This window comes from Xenopus laevis, chromosome 6L, assembly GCF_017654675.1.
Source record: "Xenopus laevis strain J_2021 chromosome 6L, Xenopus_laevis_v10.1, whole genome shotgun sequence".
NCBI classification, from domain to species: Eukaryota; Metazoa; Chordata; class Amphibia; order Anura; family Pipidae; genus Xenopus; species Xenopus laevis.
Window position 1 is genome coordinate 115,349,727 of NC_054381.1, and position 16,357 is coordinate 115,366,083.

Below are 16,357 nucleotides of genomic sequence, written 5' to 3' on the forward strand. Positions count from 1 at the left end.
AAATTCAAGCATATTCCAAGCTGCACTCTAAAAAATACCGACACATGCACAAGAAAATAAGTATTGAACACGTCAACAGTTTTCTTAGTAAATATATTGCTAATATTCCGCTCTGGAGGGATCCCCAGGTATTGCTACTGCATAGGTTAGAAGAACAGGTTCCTATGAGGGCACATAGGACTCTGCTATCCATATTGTGTGTGTATGCCAAGAAGGCAATAGCCATGAAGTGGAAATCTCCATGTGGCCCAACACTTACCGATTGGGAACGTCTGGTTGAGAGATCCATTCCTTTATATAAACTTACTTACATGAGACGAGGCTGTCCGGAGAAATTTCATAAAGTGTGGGATATGTGGATTGAGTGGGAACCAGTGGTGAATCCACCGTGATACTCATACGGAGACCGATAAATGCATAAGATTGCGAGCATTTCTTACCATTTCATGATTAAGATTTATTGAAACTACATAACACGATAAAATAAACAAATCAAAGGCTTATAGAAAATGGACAACAAACACCAAGACTGCTATCCTTTTATTATGTTTAAAGGTTTTCTTTTTCTTTGTTTTCCCTTTTTTTTCTTTCTGTTTCCTTTTGTATTGCTTTATTCACATTGATGCTTGAAAGTGAAATGTCCTTATTGTAATTGCATGATGACGCTTCTACTGTCGGATACGTAAAACTTTCATACCTTTGTCTTCTACTGCTTTATTCACATTACTGCTTGAAAGTGTAACATCTTTATTGTAATTACATGGTAATGTTTCTGATACCAGATATGTAACTGCTTTCATACATTGATGGATAAATAAAGAATTGTTAAAAAAAAAAAATATATTGCTAATGGGGCAATTGACATGAAACCAGATGTGGGTAACAACCCAAGTATTCCACACAAACAAAGAAAGTAAAACAAAGAAGTCCATAAATTAAGTTATGTGTAATAAAGTGGAATGACACAGGGAATCACACAATGAAATGTATTTAATACTTCGTACAAAAGCCTTTGTTGAAAGCTTCAAGATGCCTACTGTATGGAGAAACTAGTCACATATATTGCTCAGGTGTGATTTTGGCCCATTCTTCCACACAAACTGTCTTCAAATCTAGAAGGTTCCCGGGGGTCTCTTCCATGAACTCTAATCTTCAGTTTGTATGGTGTTTTGGGGGTGATTTGTAGTGCAAATTCTCTCCAAATATGGTGTGCAATGACATCCAAAGAGTTCAGCTTTGGTCTTATCTGACCAGACTATATTTTTCGAGAACTTGTCCAAATGTTGTGCAGCAAACTATGATCGTGTTTCAGCATGCTTTTTCTTCAGCAGTGGAGACTTGCGCGGTGAGCGTGCATAGAGGCTATGTCAGTCGAGTGCATTACTTGTTGTTTTCTTTGAAACAACTGTACCCGCTAATTAAAGGTCTTTCTGAAGTTTTCCACTCTCTTCTCTTCTGATTATACTTTGGACTCCTCTGTCCATCTTGCGAGGGGCCAAGCAAATTTGGAAAAACCGCACACCTCACATACCCCAGCAGAGTTTCCTGGTGCTCAGTGATGGGGGAATCGGCAGCCACCCAGTCAAAGTACGTAGAGGGATCACCGGCACACAGGAGTTTAGTTAAGCAGGGCAAGCCCTTGCAATTTTATTAAAAGCAGTGCAACGTTTCGGGGCATGCCCCTTTGTCAAGCATCTTGCGAGGGGCACCTGATAGTGGCCGGTTTAGGGAGAAATGATGTTCTTTCCGATTCCAGATTATGGCCCAACGGTGCTCGCTGGAACATTCAGAAGCTTAGAAATACGTCTGTAACCAATGCCATCAGTATGTTTTGCGACAATAGGTTTATGAAGGTCTTGAGAAAGCTCTTTGCTTTTACCCATCATGAGATGCTTCTTGTGTGATACCTTGGTAATAAGAACCCATTTTATAAGCCATCAATTAGGACTAAACCAGATGATATTACTTTGCAATGATAGGGGGCAGGATTGCTTTCTAAATACTGACAGATTTCAGCAGGTTTCTTGGCTTTCCATGCCTTTTTGCACCTCCTTTTCTTCATGTGTTTAATACTTATTCCCTGTGTCATTCCACTTTATTCCACATAATTCATGGACTTACTTGTTTTGATTTTTTTGTATGTGTGGATTACTTGAGTTGTTACCAACATCTAGACATTTATCAATGTTCGAATTTTGAATTCATGTGAGTTGTTTTTTTTTCTTTTAAATGAATTGGAGTCTCCTCAAAAATTAGATTGGGGGGTCATTTAATAAAAAAATTGAATATGGCAAATTCGGACGTATTTTACCGACCCGAAAACTCAAATCAAATTAGATTCGAGTTTTTTCTCCAAATTGCTCACTGGACCACTCCCATTAACGTATACAGCAATTCGGTAGGTTTTAGTTGGCTAATAGTCAAATTCGAATTCTTAAAGGGCCAGAGTACGATAAATCTTGAAAATCTAATTCAAATTTTTTTAAAAAACTTGAATCAAGTTTGGATAATTTCCTAGTCGAATTTGACAGTTTTGACCATAACATTTTTAAAAAAAAATTCGAATTTTCAAATCGATCCTTAATAAATCTGCCCCTTGGTGTAAAGTTCATATCAATAGCCCCATAAGAAATATATTTACTGAAAAATATATTGACGTGTTTAATACTTATTTTCACTGCTTTGTGTGTGATTTTGCCAGCAATATCCTTTTAATTCAGTTTTTAACATTCAGGGGCACATTTACCTAGGGTCGAATATCGAGGGTTAATTAACTCTCGATTTTCGACTGCTGAAATAGTTCGATTCGAAGTCGACGGTCGTGGTCGAAGTAGCCAATTCGATGGTCGACGTAGCCAAAAAAACATTCGAAATTCTAACTATTTTTCCTCTATTCCTTCACTCGAGCTTAGTGAATGGGCCCCTCAATTTACAATGCAGAATCCAATTTATTAAATTTGTATAAAAATATAAATACTTACAACGGTTTAAAAAATTGTCAATGTTCTTGTTTTTTCTCATGGCGGGAAAATCTAAATCATATACCATAGCATCCAATCCGTCCTGAAAGAGAATAGAAAAGATCAGTGGTAGCAATGATCAAGTAACTGTATGCAACATTTGTGAAAGTCTATAGTTCATCTTTGCTTCCCTTTTATGGATCTCAAAATGTAATCAGAACTGAATCAAAATGTTAAGTTGTGCTCAAATCCAAACACTTTCTTAAATTATTAACCGTTTGTACTTGACTGAAGAAATTCAAATCCCTCATGCCACAAAGTGACAAATGTGATATTTTTGCCTACAAATGTCATTTTGTCAAACCATAGCACAGGAATGGAATCTATTATCCAGAAACCCGTTATCCAGAAAGCATGCGCAGAATGAGAGAATGCTGCAACTTGCTCATTATGCACAATCGCACAGGGAGGGAGCTCCCCTTGCGAGTGTCCTATCACTAGCAGGAACAATGTATTTTATAAAAGAAACTACTACTTTGGTGGGGGGATATATTTTAGGGCAACAAGTGTCATTTCCTTTTTCTCTGTAACAATAATAGAGTACAGGTATGGGACCTGTTATCCCGAATGCTCGGGACCTTTGCTTCCAATAAGGGTTAATTATATCTTAGTGGGGATCAAGTACAGGGTACGGTTTCATTATTACAGAGCAAAAGTAAATCATTTTTCAAAATTTGGATTATTTGGATAAAATGGAGTCTATGGTAGATGGCCATTCTGTAATTCAGCAATTTCTGGATAACAGGTTTCCTGGTAACGGATCCCATAACTGTACCTTGTTTTTGATGGTAACTAAGCTACATGAATCCAAATTGGTGGCAAAATAAACCTATTGATTTTAAAAATATTTTTAGCAGACTTAAAGGAGAAGGAAACCCTAAAGTTAAAAAACCCCTACCTTATATAGACCCCCTCCATCCTGGCCCCGCCCTAATCATTACCCCGGGCAAGTGACCCTAAAGTTTTACTTATCCCTCTGTACAGATTCAGGCATTGGAGTTCACGGGCACCATATTCAGCCGCTTTGGTAATCTTCAGAATGAGACCGGCGCTTCAAAATTTTCGTGAGTTTCGGCGCTTGCACAGTTGTCGCAAGACAACTGTGCATGCGCCAAAACGTCTGTCTCATTCAGAAGATTTCTGAAGAGAAGAAGATGGAGCCCATGAAGTCCGATGCCTGAATTTGCACCAAGGGGTAAGTAAAACGTTGGGGCATTTGCCCAGGGAAAAGAAGATGAAGAAAGCTGGCAATTCTGTTGCCCCTTGAATAGCACTAAGCAACTCTGCATACGGACTGCAACCTAACAGATCCAAAGGAGGAAAAGAGAATGCACGTGAAGTTCTACCCTTCCCAGCCCACCTAGTACCGCCCACTGGCAAGGGTAGTTAAATCGGCAAGAGATTTCACAGTATTTAAGGAAAGTCCAACCCTATTTACAACCAAGGACACACACAGTTTTAACATAAATAGCACTGCTCACCCTCGTGGTGGAAAAGACCCCTGTCCCCAACGAGGCAACCCTGGTAGTCTGGAGTGGGAAGAATAGCAGCTCATATACCTTGGGCTACTGAGCACATCCTATAAAGGGCGGGTGATCTCCATCAATTAAAGGTGGCTGCCCGAAAGCCTAATAACACCAGACTGCACTGCACAAACCGGTTCCTAGGACAAGAGTAGTAACCGAGCTAAAGAGGAAATACTAAAAAAATATCCAAATTAAACCAAGAAGATAATGATAGCAAAGGCTAATGTAAAAAAAAAATGTAAGCAAAATCTAAATCCAACAGGAATGCCCCAAACCGTTGCAGAAGACATTAAAAAGAAAATTGGAGAAAGGGTAACATTAGTATTGTAAGGGATGCACCCAATCCAGGTGCTGTTGAGAAGCTATGCTTAGGGGTCGTTGCAAATTATCAAGCAGAAAATAAGGTTGGCCTGTAATATGACATTTCTATTCTATGTGTACTGTATATTGTGAGTTGGTACCTAAGCTCAGTAAGTGACAGCAGCACAGAGCATGTGAAGTGAATAAGCAGAAAAGAAGATGGGGAGCTACTGGGGCATATTTGGAGATACAGATCTTTACTGCTAAAGGGATTTAGTTGCCTTGGGCTGGTACAGAAGTCCAAAAAATAATGTACAACATTTCTAGCCTCCTTCTTTAGTTTAACTTTAGACCAAACTGCATTGAACTTATGACTTTTGTCAAAGAGCATAGCCTATTACTACACTGCAATTTTTCACCAAGAGCAGATGCAATAAAAACTGATCCTCCATGTAGTAATGTAAAATCGGATGGTTTCTTGTTAGCATGTGTCTGCATGTACTTCAGTTAGAAACACACGTCTATTAGACTTCATCTTGTTGGATGAACACACAGCATAAGGGCGAAGACACACTTGGAGATTCGTTGGTGCAACTTTTGAAACGAATTGCGGCTTAAGTCATACCGCAAATATCCCACTATTCATCACTGCAACTTCTACACTATCCTATGGCCAACACTGGTTCATGATGTTTAAAGCGTTGCGGTGATTAATCACCAGGTGTGTCTTTGCCCTAAAGCATTGCCCTGGAACAGCAAAAGTATTGTCAGTGGTAAATCTTTCAGTAGTAATGGATCAGATTTTTAAATTATCGTTTAGTATGATGCAGATGGTGATATTCTGAGAGAATTTGCAATTGGTTTTCATTTTTTATTATTTGTGTTTTTTGTGTTAATTACCCTTTTATTCAGCAGCTCTCCAGTATGCAATTACAGCAGCCTTGTTGCTAGGGTACAAATTACCCTAACAACCATGCATTGATATGAATAAGGGACTGGAATAGAATGAGTGGTAATAAAAGATAGCAATAACAATAAATTTGTAGCCTACAGAGCACTTGTTTTTTAGATGGGGTCACTGACCCCCATTTAAAATGCAGGAAAAAGTCAGAAGAAGGTGGTAAATAATTCAAAATCTATAAAAAAAGAAAAAATGAAGGCCAGTTAAAAAGCTGCTTGAAATTAGCCAGTCTATAACATGCTTAAAGTTAACTTTAGTTTAGTTAAGCACTGAACCACCCCTTTATTGTGACACACATTAGCCCTGGGATTAATTAGTCCTGGGATTTAGTGGTCCTCACCCTATTTCTTCAGCCTTACACGCCTCTGTATTGTGGTTTTTTTTTTACATGTTTTGTGCTTTTACTTTTGCATGTATTTGTTTTTAGCTGTTTTTATGTACTTTTGGTAGGTGAAGGGTTACAAAGGCAAATATAGACTTGAGTGCTAAGGTACAGACTTGCTTCAGAGGTAGTTTATAAGTTTAGGGTGATGGCACACAAGAAGATTTGATGTCTGTTAAATCTCCACTACCACTGGCAATAAATTACAATCACTGCAATTCAAACTTAGTAGTCGCAGAGATCCAGCTTAACTGGAAGAAACTGCCTCCCTTTGAATTTTCCCACAATCAATCCAGATCGCTGAGTACTGAGTTTCAATAGCAGCAATGGTAATTTATTAATGGGAAGATCTTTTTCTGAAGATTTGTCACCCTTAGTAGTGAAGCTGTACATATGAGAGACAAATCTCCCCTTGTGCCACGCCCATCACAATTTATGTGCATTTACCTTTTGCTTTTGTGTTTTTTTTTTGTTTTTTTTTACTGGGGCTAGGGAAAAAGAATTATTTTTATCGAATGAGCAGTCTGTTTGAAAATTCTAAAACTACCTGCACGTTGTGGACAGACTAGAAAACACATACTATATACTGAATAATATACCCCATAGCAAAAATACATATATTCTATAAATACATAAATAAATCTATGTGTTATGATATATAACTTTTTAAAGTAATATCACGTTGTCATTTAATTTTTAAGTACATGTACCAATGGTGAGTTGAAGGTGCCTGCATTGTAATCTGTTTAAATTGTTTGTATGTAATATACATAACATAGGGTATGGATAAATGCAAAAACAAAACACAAACCAAACTTTGTGTTTTTCAATGGTGCTGTGCTTCAATCTGCCATCCATTTACCCCAAAATCACAGGCTTGAACTCCGACGCACATAGTGGCAATGAACTACTCACCAGAGCACTACTGCTACGGAGAAACCTTACACCTAACTGTCTTCCAAGCTGATGAACTTGGTTATGATGTTTATTTCATAACAGGCCGGATTGGTTTTCCAGTAAATGCTGGGTACTGGAGAACAACGTATGTGCAGTTGAAGTCAATTTGGGCCTGGCTTCAGTTGCTCATGCTCCATGTCAGTGATCGCAGTGAAGAGGATCCAAAGCGACATGAGATGTCATCTACGCTACTTTGAATTTTTTAACCAGTAAAAACAATAGATGGTGTTCTGTGAGGCCCCGGTGGTAAGATTAGGGAGGGGGCTTGGTTTGTCAGTAGACTTTCTCTCCTATAAGCCACCTCAGGCAAACAAGCTTGGGAACTAGTGTCTCATGGGACATGACTGTTTCAGAGGCCATTAACAGCAGCAGAGATGTGGAGAGCACGTGTCGCCAGTTCAGCACCACAGCCAATCTCCTGCCTTCTAGCTGTGAAGACAGAGTACTCTTGCATTCATTCAGTGGTCTGCCTGCCCTCAAACATTATATAAACACACACTTAAAGTAACAGTTCAGCGTAAAAATAAAAAATGGATAAATAGATAGGCTGTGCAAAAGAAAAAATGTATAGTTAGCAAAAAATCGAATCTATAAAGGCTGGAGTGACTATATGTCTAACATAAAATAAAATACTTCCTGCTTTTCAGCTCTCTAACTGTGAGTTAGTCCGTGACTTGAAAGGGGGCCACATGGTACATTTCTGTTCAGTGAATTTGCAATTGAGCCTCAGCATTCAGCTCAGATTCAAAAGCAACAGAAATGACCCATGTGCCCCCCCCCCTCAAGTCACTGATTGGTTACTGCCTGGCAACCAAAAGAGCTGCAAAGCAGGAAGTAGTGTTCTGGATATTGTTAAGACATCCAGTCACTCCAGCCTTTATACATTACATTTTTGGCTAGCTAACTATATTATAAACATTTTTTATTTTGCACAGGCTATTTACCCAGTTTTTATTTTTACACTGAACTGTTCCTTTAATTTCACTTTTTGCACACTCACAGCACACATTCTGATAACACATGGAAAAAAAACTGTCCCTCATCAATTTCATATAACATGAATACATGGGTTCTTTATGTGAACATTATAGAACACTTTTGTCTTGTACTTGTTTGGTAGCAAATACATTTAGACAATCCTATATCTGTTATGGACAATTTGACCCTAGCTTCCAATCTTACAGTTGCATAGTTAATTTTGGCTGAAAAAAATCAAATGTCCATCAAAGTCAACCTTTCTGTGTCAACTAAAAATAAGGATATAGTTAAAATAATCAGTGTTAGGGGGTCCTAAGTAGTAACAAAAATCGTCCATCCAGTCTTCTGTGCCATCAAGATGCTCAGCGCTATCAACAGCTCAGGGCCAAAGTTGACTAAACACTGCACTACTGATTATACTGTATAAAAATAACTTAGTCCAACCATTTGATTTCTATTACAGGTATATATTATATCTGTTGTCCGGAAACCTGTTATCTAGAAAGCTCCGAATTATGGAAAGGCCATCTCCCATAAACCCATTATATCCAAATAGTTAAAAAGGATTTCCCTTTTATCTGTAATAATAAAACAGTCCCTTGTACTTGATGCCAACTAAGATATAATTTATCCACTTCTGGTTTCACAGTGGACACAGGGATGGGAATAAAGCAGTTGCCGCTTAGCTTGAATAGTAATGTCCAAGCAGGTAAAGCTAAGGACTGCAGGTTGAAAACAGATTAGTGCATTTGACAAAGATTTGAAATAATAAAATAAATACTTTAGAAACAAAAGTTAATTTGAAGCAGTATTTTTTAAAGGGGTTGTTATCCTTCAAACACTTTTTACACTTCACTTGGTTTTAGATAGATAACCAGAAATAAAGACCTTTTCCAATTACTTCCTATTTTTTATTTGTGACTGTAAAGTTAATTTTTCACCTTCTAAAACAGCTCTGGGGGGGGGGTCGCCGACACCAACTGTTCTAAATGGATACATTTAGTTGATACATTTGTTATCTTTGTCCCTGCTGAGCAGAATCCCTGAGTGTCATTAAAGGGGTTGTTCACCTTCCAAACACTTTTTTTTTTTTTCCATTTCAGGTGTTTTCAGATTGTTCCCCAGAAATAAAGACTTTTTTCAATTAATTTATTTTGTACTGTTTTTCCAAAATCTAAGTTTAAAGTTAAATGTTCTTCTCTCTGGTGTTTGAGTCTGGCAGCTCAGTAATTCAGGCGCAGACTCAGTTACAATTTTGCAACATTGAGTTGATACATTTCTCAGCAGCATCTCTGGAGTATTAGTAACTATTGTATCAATTGTATCAATTGTAACAGCTGCCTGTAATGAAATCCAGGGATTCTGCTCAGCAGGGACAAAGATAAGAAATGTATCAATGAAATGTATCCATTTACAACAAGTTACCCCCCCCCCCCTTCCCAGAACTGCTTTAGAAGGTGAAAATGACACTTTACACTTCAATATTAGAAAAACTGTGACACACTCTTGGAAAGAGTTGTTATTTCTGGTGAACTATCTGAAAACAACTAGTTGTTTGAAGGTGAACAACCCCTTTAGGGTAACGCCACACTAAGCGATAGCGCGGCGATTTGACTCGCCGCGACTTTTCGCCGCGACTTTTAAACGGCAATCGCTGGCGAAACTTTGGCGCTGGCGTCTATGGGGAATCGCTGCGTAAAAACACACGCGGCGATCTTTTTCTATTGTCGCTCGAAATCGCCTCGCTAGGCGATTTCGAGCGACAATAGAAAAAAGATCGCCGCGTGTGTTTTTACGCTGGCGATTTTGCGCGATTCCCCATAGACGCCAGCGCCAAAGTTTCGCCAGCGATTGCGGATTAAAAGTCGCGGCGAAAAGTCGCCGCGAGTCAAATCGCCGCGCTATCGCTTAGTGTGGCCTTACCCTTAAAGGCAGCTGTTAGAATTAAATGTAGCAGAGATCCTGGATCACTGAGCTGCCAGGCAAACTCCAGAGCAAGGAACATTAAACTTTTAAGCTTCAATTTTGGGAAAACTGTAAAAAGTAAAAAATGGAAAGCAATTAGAAAAAAGTATTTTGTTTATGGTAAACAATCTGAAACCAACTGAAAAGAAATAAGTGTTTGGGAGGTGAACAACTACCTTTAAGAGAATTTTTTAGAGAATGGTATTTTTTTACATCTGATAAACATGATGCTTATGATAAGTGTAGCACGAAATGAGTAAGGCAACTAAATACACCCATTTTTCAATAAAAAAATGTTTTTAATTTAACAAACCATGGATTGCAGTTATACCCTCAGAGTACCTGTCAAAATGATTATTCCAGTATATCTGCTCCAGATGCTGTAGGCTTAGGCCAGAACATTCTGTGCCCTCCAATACACTGGTCAGTTTACGACCAACCTATAGGTTATACTTTTAAAAAAAGGTTTACTTGTTTTATACATCTAATAAACATGCCCTTAAATACATATCCAGTTAAACAACCTTTGGTGGCAGCTATAAACCTGAAACCCTTAGGTGTCAAGCAAACACATCGGGATATATTGGTTCATTCGCTTATTTTATGTTTCATGAATCAGCCCCCAAGTTTTGTTTGTACAATAGAGAAAATCTGGCTGAACACATCAAAACTAATGATACAATGCAGCAATAATCAGGGCTGCGTGAAATGTGTGGGCCCTTCATTCCATTGGGTTCCATCCTATTTGTTAGCAGAGCCCAGGCAGCCAATAGGCTAATAATTGGGGGATCTTGGAGGAAAGTCCCCCTTTTTTTAACAAAGTTCTCCTTCCCCTTTAAATTTTAAAAGAAGCAATAGGTTGGTCATTGAAAGCATGTGAAGGGGTGGATAAGCAACACACAATGACAGAAGGAAAATATGCGTGAGAGCTATAAATAGGACATACCAAAGCCTAAAAGTAGCAATGTGGATGCCACTAAAAATAATATAGTTTAAAAAGATAATACTTCTTCAAGCAAACCACTGGTGCGTTTATATATATATATGTCTGTGAGTAAGTCCAATCTATAAACAAAATGAATCAGACAATAGTCTGGAAAGTAAATCAAATCTTTGGTACAAAGCTACAACTACAGGCTATTTGTGCTCAATGACTCACAACGTTTATATACATAAACCATTAAAGCAAATAGCAACATGCAGTAGTGATTTTTAAAGGTGATGGTTTTTAGATCAAAACTAAAACACTAGGGGGGTTATTTATCAAAGGTTGTGTTTGAGTTTTTTTTATACTTCAAATAAACTCAACTCGAATGTTTGCTTATTTATATAAAAAAACTGAATGTAAAAAAAATAGATTTAATGCAATTGGGGATATCACTCGAATACCTTAAATTTATTAAGTTATAGGTTAAAAAAAACCTTGAAAAAACATCTTCAAGGGACCTCTGCCATTGACTTCTTACATGGCTAACAGGTTTTAGCTGGAGTTTTTTCAGATTCAGGCTTTTAGCAGCTTCGGGGCATAATAAATCTAGAAAAAATTCAAGTTTTTAGTAAAGCTACTCTCGAAAAACTCATTTTTGTGGAAAACACAACTCAGCCTATAATAAATAACCCCCTATATGTTATTTATAGGGATGCTCCGAATCCACAATTTTGCATTCGGCCGAACACCCAAATCCAAATTTGCAAATTAGGGCTGGGAAGGGGAAACCATTTTTAACGTCCTTGTTTTGTGACAAAAAGTCACACAATTTCCTAATATATGCAAATTAGGATTTGGTTCAGCCGGGCAGACGGATTCGGCCGAATCCTGCTAAAAAAGGGCAAATACTGGCCTAATCCTGAACCGAACCCTGAATCTGGTGCATCCCTAGTTATTTATCATCGGCTGTGATGAAAGTTATTTATAAAAATAAGATGAGGCTGATTTATTTCGTTTTGAGTTTGAGCAAAAACCCATGTTGGGGGGTTGTCAAAAAGCATGTATTTTTTTCTGCATGAAAAATTGCAACTAGAGCAAAAGAGTTGCTCACAAATGAAAAATCTGAATATTTCATTCAATGGTGCTGAAGATCTCTTTAATAAAAAAATGTAAAATTAAAAAAAGTTAAAAAGTTGCTTGAAATATTATAGTACAGGTATAGGAGTCCTTATCCGGAAACCCGATATCCAGAAAGTTCCGAATTACGGAATGGCTGTCTCCCATAGACTCCATTTTATCAAAATAGTCCAAATTTTTTAAAATTATTTCCTTTTTCTCTGTAATATAAAAACAGTAGCTTGTACTTGATCCCAACTAAGATATAATTAATCCTTATTGGAACCAAAACCAGCCTATTGGGTTTATTTAATGTTTAAATGAATTTCTAGTAGACTTAAGGCATGAAGACCCCAATTACAGAAAGATCCGTTATCCGGAAAACACCAGGTCCCAAGCATTCTGGATAACAGGTCCCATACCTGTATACTGATCTATGTGTGACAGTGGAACTCCAGTTGTTACAACTGAACTACAACTCGTATTGCCACAGGAAAGTGTCTGTTGCATGAATGCAGTAAGGATTAGGCTTCACTGGAATAAGGACTGGTGAGAATGATGAACAAATTATGTAAGGTGCTACAAAATATGTTCACGCTCTAATAGTATGCCCGATATGCTGGCAGTTCTTTAACCGCTAAAAAACGCACATTCTGAACGCAAATGCTGATTTAAGTAAATGACGACTAATACAAAAAGCCGTTGGTAGACAATGTCTAAAGGATGCAGTGTTTGTGAGGTCTCTGTACAAGCAATACATTTATGTCTATGACAAACAGGCAACTTGACTGCCTCTGAACTCCAGAAGAGAACAGCAGGCAAAATGCACAGTGGCGTATTAGTGTGTACTATGCCCCCCTCAAATCCATTTTATAGGGGCCCACAGCAATCCTTACATGCCCTCCTCCCACTCCCTGTGGGCCCATTCTGTTGCCTCTCTGTGTCTAGAATTACTAGAGGAATTGGACCGCCTGATTCTGGCTGAATCCTGGTGCCTGGCTGAACCAAATTTCATATGCAAATTAGGGACGGAAGGAAAATCACGCAAATTTTTGTCACAAAACAAGGAAGTAAAAAAATGTTTGTTCCACTTTTCCCTTTCCGTCCCAAATTAGCATATGCAAATTAGGATTCGGATTCAGTTCGGGATTCAGCCAAATCTTTCATTAAGGATTCGGCAGAATCCCAAATAGTTACACCACGAAAAATACCCTAATCGCTTGTCACTGCTGCTAATGTTGATGAATAAGTCATGACAAATGATGGGGCAATCTGGCTGCCACAGTTCTTCGCTAACTTTTTTTCTTTAACTGATAAAACTACACAATGAAAGAAACTGTTTTTTATTTACATAACGGAACACTGCTGCTTCTATGCTTAGGAACAGAGAAGCACATGATTTAACAAGGAGGATTCTGTCAAAATTCTCTTCAACCAGGAAAAACGGACATGAGTGGGTGAGTGGGACTGAACATAATGTTGCCATTGATTCTCATATGAATAAAACAGATACATGTATTATATGTATATATCTACAAGTAATAAAGAAAAAGGAATGTGAACTTTGATGTTAACTATATTGTAATAGAAGTATGCTAAGCATTTTTTTTAATTGGTACTTTTATTTATTTTATTTTTTATTTTCTTATTCTGCCTTTTGCCAGCCTACAACTAAAAATAGTGCCTGGTTGTCAGGGACACTAACCAGAGCAACCAAAACACAGATCAAATGGGAGGGTTCAGTTTTGGAGATAAAGATCAACCTCGCCAAACGAGCAGATCTTATCATGAAAGGCAGCTTTAGAATACTGCAGTCTACATCTTTAAGATGAACTAACCCTTTAAATGGAATAAGGAGTAAGGTGCATTTTTAAAAATTTGGATTTTTTGGATAAAATGGTTTGTATGGGAGACAGCCTTTCCGTAATTCAGAGCTTTCTGGTTTCCGGATAATAGATCCCATAATACATGTACTTTGAACCTGTGTGGAACATGCACATGATTCACCTTTAAATTTAATTTTAATATACTATAGAATGTTTTTTTCTTAGGCAAGTTTTCAAATGGTCATTTTTTTCCTCCCGCTTTCTAGCCTGCAAATCGGGGTCACGGAGGCAGTTTGTGAGGATATAATTTTACTGAAACATATTACTTACTTGTATTCTGGCCTTTTCTTGCTCAACCATGGCATGGTTGTTATGGTAAATTAAACCCTAGCAACTAGATTCACAGAATCACAGCACTGCTTTTGGTGAATCTGGTGCACCATAGGAACATATCCAATAGGTGTTTCTAACAAAGTTTGCATATGGACGAAGGCAAAAAAGCACAATAATAATGTGAATCAAGTGACTGCACATTTAAAGCTATCATACTTTACAAACCAGTCATAAATGTTTGTTTCTGTAGACAATAAAATAGGGCAGTGGCCTTTAGACATGTGCAATGTTTGTTAAGGACCCCCTTTACTTGACAAGGTCATTGATATATGACATCTTTGTACATCATACAACGATGTGAAATCAAACAATGGTTTTGAAAATATTAAGACATCAAAATTAACCCAATAACACATTTAGTCTTTTGTCTATGCCTCATCCACTACTACAAACTTCCTGAATTTTATGAATGAGCTTTTCCTTTTCATATTTTTATTAATAGCTCCTGATCCAAAGCTACACACCCACCTAAAAATATTATAGCCTATAAAATCTGAATTAAACGAGAACACAATATACTCCCTAAACCTGCATACATAAAGATTGTCAGGTCACATTATAGTCCATATCCGCACGCTCATCATCTCAATTTAAAAAGAAAACTCCTTAAAATGTGATGTTTTTTAATGCAGTGATTCTTCTCAGATTACACACCCATCGAAATATGCTATAGAGGAGCAGTGAGACGCAGTAAAATCATCGCTTCACTAGAGCTTATACCCACATCCTGTGACGTTCAAGTGTGTGAACAAACAGCAGGTTTCTACATATTCCTCTTACATCACAAAGCATTTATTTCTACAATAAGTGATATGAAACAGCACAAGAGTCATATAGTGGTTCCTTGAAAATTTCATTTTTTTTTTCTTCAATTTTTTTTATTGCAGTACACAGCCCATCAAGTGTCCCACCTTCAATTGATTTTCCACCAACAGAGCTGAGGCTACACAGGCACATACATTTAAATCCTCACAGAAACCCTTATGGTGAGACCCTTGCAAAAATAAATTCTTTGAATACTTTAATACTAGCAGCTGCGCGATCAATATGGTTCTCAACAAATGTTCACTTGATTTAATATGTATACGGTACATTATACAGTCCAAACATTATACGGACAGTGTTGCACAGTACTGCAAAGAAATCAATGTATTTGCTAGTTGCTTTTATGGTTTAAATTACTTATAGGGATGCACCGTATCCACTAATTGGGATTCACCCGAATCCTTCATGAAAGATTCGGCCGAAAGCCGAACCGAATCCTAATTTGGAAATCAGGAATGGGAAGGGAAAAAGTGGAAAAAACATTTTTTTACTTCCTTGTTTTGTGACAAAAAGTTATGTGTTTTCCCTTCCCTAATTTGCATATGCAAATTAGGGGTTGGTTCAGCCAGGCATGAGGAGTCAGACAAATCCAATTCCTGCTGAAAAAGGCTGAATCCTGAACCAAACCCTGTATTCGGTGCATATCTAATTATTTCTACAAAAAATTGCAACATATTAGTATATAACTGGAAGGGCCAGAATGCAGGGGGAATAACCCATACAACGATGTTTAACAGGGTCACTGCCTGGAAATCAACTGAGCTCTGGATATAGCAGCATTAAAGGGGTTGTTCACCTTCCAAACACTTTTTTCAATTCAGTTGTTTTTAGATTGTTCCCCAGAAATAAAGACTTTTTTCAAATACTTTCCATTATTTATTTTTTACGTTTTTTCCAAAATCGAAGTGTAAAGTTGAATGTTTGTGTCTGTGGTGTTTGAGTCTGCCAGCTCAGTAATTCAGGTGCAGACTCTGAACTGTTACAATTTTGCAACATTGAGTTGATCCATTTCTCAGCAGCATCTCTGGAGTATTAGCAACAATTGTATCAAGTCTAACAGCTGCCTGTAATGAAACCCAGAGATTCTGCTGAGCAGGGACAAAGATAAGAAATGTATCAACTAAGGCTAAGGCCACACGGCGCGATTTCGCCGCGTCTGCGCTGGGCGAGTTGCGAGTCG

The 16,357-nt window shown here is 37.8% G+C and overlaps 1 protein-coding gene across 1 annotated transcript in view; it reads right to left on the reverse strand.

Annotated features, from left to right (window-relative positions):
- Nucleotides 1-16,357, reverse strand: part of rock1.L (Rho-associated, coiled-coil containing protein kinase 1 L homeolog) — a 90,890-nt gene that overhangs the window by 60,181 nt on the left and 14,352 nt on the right. Inside the window, exon 2 of the mRNA XM_018267930.2 lies at nt 2,982-3,063. Coding sequence (XP_018123419.1) covers nt 2,982-3,063 — 82 coding nt within the window. The remainder of the gene's footprint in view (nt 1-2,981; nt 3,064-16,357) is intronic.